The sequence below is a fragment of the Euprymna scolopes genome, chromosome 2 (genome assembly GCF_053919585.1).
Source record: "Euprymna scolopes isolate OS-2025 chromosome 2, ASM5391958v1, whole genome shotgun sequence".
NCBI classification, from domain to species: domain Eukaryota; kingdom Metazoa; phylum Mollusca; class Cephalopoda; order Sepiida; family Sepiolidae; genus Euprymna; species Euprymna scolopes.
In genome coordinates, this window is record NC_136483.1 from 25298440 (window position 1) to 25311336 (window position 12897).

General features: G+C 31.5%; 1 protein-coding gene across 3 annotated transcripts in view; it reads left to right on the forward strand.

Moving 5' to 3' along the window:
* The window catches only part of LOC145289890 (peptidase inhibitor R3HDML-like), a 54871-nt gene that overhangs the window by 36721 nt on the left and 5253 nt on the right, over positions 1 to 12897 (forward strand). For all 3 annotated transcript variants that reach the window (XM_080136447.1, XM_080136446.1, XM_080136448.1), the window contains 3 exons: positions 1318 to 1409; positions 9731 to 9742; positions 11372 to 11383. In XM_080136447.1, the coding sequence (XP_079992573.1) occupies positions 1318 to 1409; positions 9731 to 9742; positions 11372 to 11383 (116 nt within the window). The remainder of the gene's footprint in view (positions 1 to 1317; positions 1410 to 9730; positions 9743 to 11371; positions 11384 to 12897) is intronic.

The following is a 12897-nucleotide window of genomic DNA, read 5'->3' on the forward strand; positions in this document are numbered from 1 at the left end:
ATATATATATATATATATATATATATATATATATATATATATATATATATATATATATATATATATACTTCAGATTAAAACTATCCAACAATCAGCTGGTATGGAAACCTGTGATTTTAAGATTTACAAGATATTACTGGCAGTAATATTCTAAATAAGAATTGCTCAATATACAAGATAGAGCAAATAAATCAAATTTAAAAATTTATGACGTGGAATGTTTGAGTTTCAGATCAAAAGATTTTTATTATTTTATGCAAGACAAAGACATTAGAAATATTTTAATTCCTTATCCTATAGGATTTCGATGTCCACCATCTCTTCAGAGGAGAAAACATTAGCAAATAGTTATAACGGTTTACACCTTATTTGCTAAAGTCAGTGAGACATGGAAAATCACAATTAAAAATTGATTGAGTAATTAAAAGTCATAGAGTAAGGGAAGTTAAAGAAAAGGATGTAAAAGTTAACATCCAAATTGCATGGTAAAATCCGAAGTGAATGTCCTTGAAAGCAGTGTGGTAAAATGATCCAAACTGTATTTTGAGTAATCCACATCGCAATGTAATGATCCGAATTAAACATTTTCCTGGAGCAATTTTCCTTTGTTTATATAATGGGTCCGGTAAAAAAGTTTTTTTTTTATATATATATATAGGTCCGGTAGATCTGTTTATTAATAAACATATCAATTGATATATTTAATATTTTTATACTCATAGAACATGTGCTTATAAGATATGAGATATAATAATGCAAAAATATATAGAATCCAGATTTGAAATTTGTTCGGTACTTTCTACAGAATATTGACGAGAGACAATAAATAATATCTAAGGCTTCGACATAAAAGGCATTAAAAAGAAATAAAACAATCATGCAAATTTGATATATTTTCAAATACGAGCTTATGGGTTAAGCTTCCGCTTAAAACTCTTTAAAACATACCCACCCAAAAAAAAACGGAAACTTGACAAATATTTATTGATTAATGTGTAATACTTATAATTAACATTCTTCAAAATTTTACTAAAAGCGTCTACCTCATTTATCCTATTATCATGAAACTTAATTAAACTAAATATAGTCCTTATTTTAACCCGTTAGGTCTAACAGTTACTTAGTTTATGAGTATGTATGAACTGCATTTCTGATTTTATAAATTAATCATGTTTTTACAGTATGCATATAAAAATATGATATACATATATAAATGTATGTCCTTGATGGATATATTACAGTAGTAATACGCATGCGCATTTAAATGTCCCGTTTATATTTTAAAATATTTTTGTAAATTTTGTTGTTCCTGTTTAGGGGAAATTTTGGTAATCACATATATACGCCCGGTGCCCCTTGTTCAAAATGTCCAGCCGGAGCTAAATGTGACAAGGGACTCTGTGTTGGAGGTAAGCTATTTTCATTGCTAATTTTCGATGAAATGCATATCTGTTAAAAATCAATACACACACACACACACACACACACACATATATATATATATATATATATATATATATCTGTGTGTGTGTATAAAGTGCAATGATTAGAGTTAAATTCTGTAGATTAAAATATGCATAAAAATATACTTAAGTTAAGAATTTATTGTTCGAAAAAGGAATATATGGAGAAGAATTATATTTATTTCTTAAATCTATGAATTTTCAATAATGGCTCATATCATCAGAGAAAATGAAATGCAATTAGCAAAATGATTAATTATTAATAAACATATATTTTGCTTATCAGCATATATATTGAATATGTTATTCAAAAGTTATTTAAACGGTGCTTAAAAGTCATAAAAAAAGCCAGAGTCTTTGGAGGTGCGGATATATTGCTTCAAATTGTAGATCAATATTCACTTCCATTGCATATATCTACACCGATAATGATAATACGTATACGGATGTACAAATCTCCAGAGCTTCATGATACATCAAATCATCTATGCAAATTTAGAATACGAGAATCCCCGAATTCAGGAGGTCTTGAATTGGTAAAAATTCAGAAAAAAGCCTTTTTCCAGTCTGATATCCACAAATATGAGCTTCTAATTAAAAAATAAATTCTTAACTTGAATATATTTTTATGTATATTTTAAACTTGAATCATTACACTTATATTTTGCTGTATTTTTTATATTGAGTTTTACCTGTTTGGTTTGGATCGTCCTGAAAATAGTATCTTCCTGTAATATTTAATAGGACAATTTACTTGATTTCTAATCTGTGATGTTACCCCTATATATATATATATATATATATATATATATATATATATATAATATGTGTGTGTATGTATGTATGTATATATATATATATATATATATATATTGGCATAAAATGTTTAAATACTATATTCAAATATAAATATTAATAATACAAAGTTCATTTAGATAGCTCGATAATGCAATTCTAGAGCTATAAATACTTTTATATACCACTTCATTATGATTAGACACTCATTTTATGGTTATTCAAAAAAGGTTCAGTTTATTTACTAGACAAGTGTACAATTGGTTCTGTCCATACTGATATTTTTATATATAGTTCTCTGAATATATATTTTTAATTATCCTCGTATCAGTAGAACATTCATCAGCGCCACCTATATACATTAAAACTCAAAACAAAGTTACATCAACTTAAAGATACTTCTCCTAGGCAGTCCGATACGTTTACAATTTGGGTGTTTAGTCGGTTACAGCATACGCGAACGCCTACATAATCCAGAATTATCACTACAACTGATTTATAATAAATGCCCTAACATTAGATTATTATATTTCCTTTATAAGAGCGTAACATTATTTGTATAGTGCATCAATTGAACCTTTTTTAAAAGAGCATAAAAAAGTGTCTGTTATCAGGGAAGTAGAAATATATTAAAGTAAATACACATACACACACACACATATATATATAACTACTTCATTTACTCACATAAAATTAATATACGAAAGTATAAATTTATGCGTAAACTTTAAGCATTTACTTCAAAAGTGCTCAATACGTAGGTAAAGCTAGTTAGTAATTTATAAACTATATATGGCGATTAAGCTACACTGAATATTCTGCGTTTCATCCACTGTAGGATTCTTCAGGCTTATGCGCGAATTTTGTGGTTTTCTCTCGCTTTTATATAAGCACCTTCTATTGAGATTTAATTAGCCAATCAGCTTTCTAATATCCACCGCACCCTTCCTATCAGCCAATAACCATGCACTTACAGGACAAAAGCCCATTTGACCTCTGGTTGACCTGATTCTTTGTGTGTGTTCTATTTAGCCTGGATATCTAGTGTCTTGACCTGCTTTAAATCTAGGTTATTTTTTATGTTAGTTTACATATATATATATATATATATATGTGTATATATATACATATATGCATACATATATATGTATGATAGTTTATGTATATGCATGTTTATTTATTTTATTTATTTTTTTGTTTATTTTCTATTGTTTTTGTTAGTTTTAAAGTTAGTTTGTACACTTTAATAGATTCTGGGGTTCTTTAAAGTACAGGATAGCAAATTTTCCATGAAGGTATAATCTACATAATCTAATCCATCTATCTATCTATTTATCTATCTATCTGTCTATCTATCTATCTATCTATCTATCTATCTATCTATATATATATATATATATATATATATATATAAACTAACATAAAAACCTAACCTAGATATAAACAGGTCAAGCAACTAGATATCCAGGCTAAATAGAACGCACACAAAGAATCAGGTCAACCAGAGGTCAAATGGGCCTTTGTCCTGTTAGTGCATGTCCATTGGCTGATAGGAAGGGTGAGGTGGATACTAGAAAGCTGATTGACTAACTAAAATCTCAATAGAAGGTGTGTAAATAAAAACGACAGACAACCACAAAATTCGCGCATAAGCCTGAAGAATCCTAGAGTGGATAAAACGCGGAATATTCAGTGTAGCTTAATCGCCATATATATTTATAAATTACTATATATATATATATATATATATATATATATATATATATATATATATATATATATATATAAAGATAAAGGATGGAGACCTGACTAACAACGGGAATATTTGATTGATTGTGACATGTAAAGATTGTGTTTGAATATGTTTTTTTTCCATAGAATTGTCTGAATAGTTGGCTCCAATTAAAAAAAAATACAGTGATAACATATTTTTGATTGCTTATTGAAGATTGCTAACGAAACAGATCTGTAACATTTACTCTTATAAGAAAATAATAAGAACATGTGTATTCAAAAATCTGGAATTTAACTTAAAAAAATACCGTTGGAACAATTACATTGAGAGCATTGCCAGGACCGCTGCGAGGAAGGTAGGCTCTCTCTACCGTGCTAAAAAACTACTACACCCGAAAGTATCCTGTATCTCTATATGACACCATTCCCCAATGTATGGAGTACTGTTGTCATATTTGGGCTGGTGCATCTGCTACTAGTCTCTCGCTCCTAGACAAGGTCTATAAGAGAGTTTTCAACTTGATAGGTCCTGAACTGTCATCTAAGCGTCAGCCTCTGTCCCATCGACGAAATGTTGCATCTCTTTGCCTGCTCTACAAGTATTTTAATGATGAATGCTCTGAAGAACTGCAAGCACTTGTAGCCCCACTACATAAATACCTTCGATAAACCCGACAAGCAGCAGAATCCCACCCCTACACAGTAGAGATCCCTAGATGTAAGAGTTCTTTCTTCTCCAGTAGTTTCTTCCCCAGAACCGCTAGACTTTGGAATTCCATCCCGGGTCCCTGCTTCCCCAACTGTAATGACATGCAGAAGTTCAAGTGTTACGTGAACTGACATCTTGCTGCCCAACTCCCTACATAGTATCCCAGAAGCTTATATCCATGATAGTAGCCCAATGTGCCTTGTTTGGGGTGAAAATGTAATTATATATATACTAGCGAGGGGTACCCGACGTTGCCCGGGTGTTTAGAGGTGTGTGTGTGTACTCGGGCGGGCGGTGTTAATCAAAACATAAGAATAAGCGAAGTAAATATTTAAAAATAATAAATGTTAAAATTTAAAAAAATCGAAAGAAAACACAAAAAATCTAACGTAAGGCAAACGAACGATGTTAAATGTAAAAATCGGTAAAACAAAAAAAGAAAACGCGAATGTGATGGAAAAATAAAACAGAAAAATGAACATTAAAACCTCTTTAAAAAATCTGAAAAATAAAAACCAAAAAAAGAAAACATAGAACGTGGAAAATGGCTTAAATAACCCTGTTTCAATATTAAAATTTAAAAAATCGAAAAAAAACAAAAAAAAACACCTCACACCACGATTCGAACCCAAAACCTTTGGATAAGAACCCAGCCATCTACGCAACTGAGCTAAGACGACGTCGACGAAATTAGGTCGTTTTGTTTTAAATATTTAAACTAAATCATGTTCCGACGTCATTTGCGCATGCGTAGAACCTAACTTGTCATGAGAGGACGGTTTTTGCTGACCTCTCCCTGTAGAAAACTGATTATTTTAGGGTGAAGAAATGAATGTTTTTGGCCAATTTTTCGATATTTGTCGGGCGAAGGTTGGAACTTTAAAATGATACCAATCTTGTGAAAATCCGTGACCCGTGTCGAAAGTTTTTGCGAGACATACTAACACACATACATACATACGAACACACATTTTCGCGTATATATAAATAAATATATATATATATATGTACGTGTGTGTGTGTGTGTAACATAGTATGGCGGCTGTATGCAAATGTCGACCCGTGTGCGAAGTGACGTCATCTTAAGGATAAATAAAATGACTATCACAAAACGTGTTCACAGACCGACAATGAAGTTCGAGAAAACAAAGGCCAGAGAGAATGAGTACGATCTCGTTTTATTCGAGGAAGTACCTGTAAATAAATGTCGTTTGTTTTTAAAAAAGAACGAGTCGATTTATTACTTGACCTATGTCCCTTGCGATGTACTCTGCTACAATGTTTACATGTTACGCGTGTGTAAACCTCTGTGACGTTATATATATATATATATATATATATATATATATATATATATATATAATGTGTGTATACACTGCTGATCAAAAATGTAATACCACTTAAAAATCTATAAAAAAAAATTTACACAGTGATTGCTAATCTCTAACTGATCTTAAATTTTGATCAGCAGTCTCTCTCTCTCTCTCTCTCTCTCTCTCTCTATATATATATATATATATATATATATATATATATATATTTAAAAGAGTGTAGCCATCAACAATTGTGTTTTTTTTTTAAAGGTTTTCATCATATTTTTATTTTAAAATATTTTTATAACGCGTTTCGAGCTTAGGGTGTGCTCTCTTCAGATATTTTCGTAAAAAGTTTTTCTTTAAAATGGGAGTTTGTGGATATGCCTCCGCTGATATTAAATATGTTTTTCATAGTGGTGCGATGCGTGTGTTCAGTGTTTAGACGTTCTGTCTCCAACTGTAAGTGTTTCACTGTGACCGGTCAAAGTTAGTTTCAAAGAGTGTTTTTTAGTCCATATGGTGAAGGTTTTTATGGCTTCTTTAGGGTTCTTTTTTAAAGACTTTCTTTCCCCATGTATAGCATACACTCACACACAATCCCATACGCATACATATATATTCATGTACACGTACACATGCACACACACATACACACACGTACATACATAGAAATATATGTAGGAGCATACATATATACACATATACATACCCACCTACACACTCACACACGTACTCGCATACATCCACCGCTAACAATTATTTCTAAACACTGAACACACGCATCGCACCACTATGAAAAACATATTTAATATCAGCGGAGGCATATCCACAAACTCCCATTTTAAAGAAAAACTTTTTACGAAAATATCTGAAGAGAGCACACCCTAAGCTCGAAACGCGTTATAAAAATATTTTAAAATAAAAATATGATGAAAACCTTTAAAAAAAAAACCCACAATTGTTGATGGCTACACTCTTTTAAATATACATTTTTTCTCTCGTTGGAACTACACAACCATCACTTTAAATATATATATATATATATATATATATATTTATTTATTTATTTCTGATCCAACAAATAATATCAATTTGTAATAAATATTTTATAAATAGGCACTTCAAATCGCTAGAGATTATTCTTAGATTTAGAAATGATAATTGTAAATCTACTTTTATGATAATTTACAGATGATTGTATAATATTTATTCGATCTGATATATCTTTTGTGGAACATTTTTATGGTAATTTTTGTTTCGTCTTTTTAGTGCATTGATAGTAATATTTCCATGCCTTTAATGAGTTGTTTAATGGTACAATGGGGTCTTTCTCCTATCACTACAGCGATACACGTATCATGCACTTATGAAAATATATAGGTATTCGCTCACAAGAAAATAATTTGGAAATAAATTATAAAGTAAAAAATAAAATAATAAATAATAAAAATAATCATCATTTGGAGCGGCTTTTGCTTTTCCGTCAGTACAATGTTACTATTTACTATATATATATATATATATATATATATATATATATATATATATAATATATATATATATATATATTATATATATATATATTATATATATATATTATATATATATATTATATATATATTATATATATATTATATATATATATCTATTATATATATATGATATATATATAATATATATAATATATATATATATATTCTTTATATGAAATTCCAAGCAACAGTTTAAAAATAACTGAAAAGTAATGTTATCGTTAAAATTGTATATTTATAATCTATCGCTAGTACTATATAATGTGTTGTATCGTTAAAGACATCGCCTGCTTATACGTTTCCTTTTAGTTTTAGTAATTATTATTTCATAGGGTTAATAGTAAGTAGTCAACCACTTCAGCAAAAATAAACTTCTTAGTGACATACAATATGGTTTCTGTTCTGCTAGATCTATAGCAGATGCGCTTACGCTTATATCTCATATGATTAGCGAATCTCTTGACGGAGACTTCCTTTCTAGGACAGTTGCTGCTGACATAGCAAAGGCCTTTGATAGAGTATGGCATGAAGGTCTACTTCACAAGATCTTCAGTTACGCTATAGCTGGAAATGTCTTCTCAATTATTAAATCATGTCTCTCTGATAGGTTCATAATGGTTAATGGGAAGAAATCAGAAGCTGACAGTATTAAGCTGGGGCCCAACTGTCTTCCTAATCTACATAAATGATCTCCCAAATCATGCCCTTAGATCATTCGTAGACATTTATTCTGACGACGCTACCATCTATGGCAGTACATCAAAGACCGTAAACGACCAAGTTCTCTCTGATTCTCTCTCCTCTGATCTTGAGCATGTTGCACAATGAGGAAAGTGGTGGCTGGTTACTTTTACTGCATCAAAAACCAAGCTTATGTCTTTACATCATCAACGCTCTGACCCCCATTTGGCATCAATTGAAATGAATGGCTCTCATCTTGGGGAGGCTCCATGTTTTGAAAAGCTAATTGACCCTTACTCCTGATCTGAAATGGAACATGTACATCAAATCTGTTGCCAAGGTCGCTGGGAAAATTATGGGATCCTTCTATCAATTCACTGCTGATGCAATTCTCTACCTATATAAGAGCCAGGTACGTCCAAGGATGGAATAGCGTTGCCACATCTGGGCAGGAGCTGCTAGAAAGCCCTTATCCTACCTTGAAAAAGTTAAAAATATACTTCGTAGCCTAATGGGGGATGCCCTTTTCTCTTCCCTACAACCTCTTTCCCACAGAAGAGACGTTGCGAGCTTGTCTCTTTATCGTTATTTTCATGTCTTAGCTCCATTGTACGGTCCCTCCTTGCTAAACTTTCACGAGGAGCACTCGTCTAACTGAAAACACTATCAATAATTTGTCCTACTCTTTATCTGTGCTTAAACCTAAACGTAGAATCTATGAACAGAGCTTTTTTCTTAGAATGCGCACCTCTTGGACTCTATTCCATTTGCCTGCTTTCTGGCCTTCTTTATGGTCGTCTTCAAGCCCAATGTAAACAAGTTCTTGATGAGCCGTTCCCCTTAAGTAATCCAATTTACCAAATTTCCACTACTAACAATTACTACGACATCGTTCCATTGGCCATTGTACACTTATTAACCATTATCCTCGAGTGGTCTCTGTGCCTTGATAAGCGGTGAATTTTTCGTAAAGAAAGGGGGGTACAATGAAAACATCGGGAAAACTTCCTTATTAAATAGAAAAATAAAAATTCTACTTTCAACTTTATATTCTAAAGCAATCGTATGTGGATATAACATCCTCCAAATGGGTGAAAAACTATTACAAAATCTTTTATAATTAGAATGGAGTCCAGCAAAAGTCTCAGAGAAAATAATATAAAAATGAGTTTTCGAAATTTATTAGATCAAGGGGAATAATTATCAATTGTTTTAGTAGTGAATTATTTCCCTTGTATTATAAAATAACTTAAACGAAATATTAAACATTATATCTGCACTTGAAATCTATAAACTTTATATTGTCTTTTAAACTTTATATTGTCTTTTGTTATTTATTTTACAAATGTTTATTTTACGGTATGTATGTGTGTATATGTGTGTATGTGTGTATGTGTGTGTGTCTGTGTGTGTGTGGAGTTATCTGATGATATGTTCTCTTAATTAAACCAATTACAAAATTAAGGTTAATACCTATTTATTTTTACTTCGAAAATGTAGGTACTGCTGAAGGTGAGTAAATATTTTAATATTTTTATAACGTATTATAGCATATTTATGAATAATATTATGGGAAAATCTGATATGGATGTGCAACGCTAACACGTCTGTCAATCCGCCTAAATTATAATTAGCAGCGTTTCCGTAAACATTTTAGCGAGAAACATGTTTTATGAATAAACTAGCAAGCATACTCGGCGTTGGTCGGGGCTATAAAACAAATTAAAAGAGAATAAAATGTGTGTAACATCTTTATATTAAAACTTTTATCGAATTCTATCCCTCTATCTTCCCAGTTTTTCCATATTTGTCTCCTCCACCTTTTTTCAACTCTACCCAGACTATTCCTCTCTCTCTGGTTTGAATGTTTTGAAAATAATACTCATAATGTAAGCCTTTATATAAAAAAATCAAATTGGACATGGCTGAAAAGCCGTCCTTACTCCTGAAAAAGCCTTGCCCTGTTGACCCCCTAAAGAATAAATAGTTCGTTTTTTTTTACATTTGAGATATTATTCACCCAGAGCAACGCCAATCAAGAAAATACCAAATTTGTGGGCGTTTGTTTTGTAGTGTATTTTTTCTACTTATATATGGATATACAAATACACGTAAACACAGATAACTGCCCTTTAAATAATAAATAAGAAGGTCCTCATTAAATATTGGGTGTCATAAGGACCTTAATCCAGATCTGGTCTTACATATTAGTTGGTAGTTGTCTGCTGTTAGATAAAGATACCGGATATTCATGGTGTGTAATGAGTTACATAATACCATATAATTTTCATCAATTAGACACCATAGAATGAATAGATAATTAGTTGTTTAGTTTAACAAGGTGACATATACCACATTTAAAATTTGAGTAATTTCTTACTAGAAGCATTTACAGGCTTCTTCAGTCTTTGACAGACTATGGATACGCACGAAGGGGTGCCTGCACGTGAAATTTTTGTGGCAGGAGGTGCGCAATCTCCAACCACACCTCTCCTGAGTCGATATTGTTAAATACCAGTGACAAGTGAAGCGCATGTACATGACGACTAGAAACAAATGCCGAGATAGGCGGAGAGCACATACAGTGCGTAGAACTCCCATCTGGTACTAACCAGACTCAATATTGCTTAACTTCGGTGGTCTGAAAAGAACCAGTGTGTCAACGCGATTATATCGTATATACTAGAAGCATTAAGTAATGTTAATTGCATGTAATTGTCCTATTTCTTTTTCTCACATATGAAGATAGCGTTGCATAGCTCAAGGATAGTCAAGTGCGAGTCGTCCTGATGCTGGCTTCTGATGGCCTCTATAACCTGGTAGAAATATAGTGCGAACAACGACACCTTTTGTATGGGCAACATGATTATTCCTATTGTTAAATGTATTGAGTCGCTGTTGCTAAAAATACCTCCGCTTCCCTTGGATTAGCCTGATAAAAAAACGTATTCACGGAGCGTCTAGAGAACGATTGTGGAAAACACATTCTCCCTGAGTAAAATACAAGAGAAAGACGCGCTTAGAACCTTTGTTTCGTATTAAAAAGAAATGTAGGTCGATGAAAAATAAGTACTAATATGTTGCTTATATTCAAATGAAAACAATTAAATGTCTTTTTCTTTTCTTTTTTCTCAAATGCAGGTGCTGGTGCCGGTAAGTAAACATTTTTCTATTCATAATTATTAGAGTAATTTTAGCAATTAAAGTCAATTGAAATATTACATAAAGTTTTTTTTTAACTACGTAAGAACATAACTTGTCCTCTACTGATGAATTATCATGCACCATATATTTAATGGATAATTTGAAAATATCAAGTGGATTGAGGAATTTAATAAAATGATAGTACAACACATTTGTAGGGCATGCATAGCAGGAAAATAACAAATTGTTTTAAATTTATAATCAAAAGTTATATAATACATGCTTGTGTGATGGGGTAGAGATATGCCTGTTAGATAATGTTTAGGAATGTGTTAGATGAAGATTGATATTTCGTATTATTTGAATTCTCTTGAAGTAATCTGTTCATCTTGAGTTTTATTGTTACCATATATTAATCGATGTAACCTATGATCTTCTTCAGGTGTATCTCGTCGAACTTGGAAATCTTTTTTCCCGAACTAAAGAATCTTTCTGTCGAACTCGAGAATCAACTGGAAATTACGAACTGAACTATTTATTTAATGCATGGGGTAGCATGCTCTCGTTTCGTCAGCCACGACTAAGTAATAAGTAGTTGTATTTTAAGTATCACCCACACTGAGACTTGAACCTTCAAATTTCCAATAAATTATATCTCAACAATGTAATTTGGCGTAGTGGATATAGTATTTGATAAAACCCAAACCATGTTTACGTATGAATTGCACATCATAATCAGCATATAACGCCTGCTTGCCAGTCGGACTATCTTTTGAATCTGCAGAATGGGTTTCTATATACAGAACTTGTTCTATATAGTTTTTAATGCATTTCAATTTATGCGAGAAACCATAACTTTTAAAAAATAGCGATGCTAATTTGTTTCTTTATATTATCTTTTTATATATATGTCTTTTACACATTTACTTACAAACAAACCTAGGTTTCACTTTTTTTATCATCAAACCGTGACTTCTCGTCAGCCGTTCGGCGTTGAAAATTACCCCTATCTTTGTTAAAAAGAAATCATTTTGTTCTAATAAGATAAGAAAGCTCAATTGAAAAGAATTCCAGGTATTTCTGTTATAGACGTTATAAACAGAAGTAATTTTACGCACTACACGTATCCATACGTTTTTCCTAATCAGTCATAATTCATCATCTCTTTGCCCCCGGGAAAATTATAAAGAAAGGAGAAGAAAACTTCAATTGAAATCTTCTCACATCAACATACTATTTCAAATACTTACCTAACGATTAATATTTATTTCAACACTAATCGTTTACACATTTGTTTACATGGTATTATTTATTTATTACTGATATAACGAAAACATTCATTGTTGATCCCAACAACAAGGTTATGAATTGAAACAAATACATTGAAGACATCACCAAAGCTATTGAAAAGGTGGGTTCGTTCTACCGTGCTAGAAAATTACTACTACCAAAAAGCATCGTATATATTTACAAGGCTACATTTCGCCAACGTCTGGAGTATTCTTTGTCATACAACTAGGGTT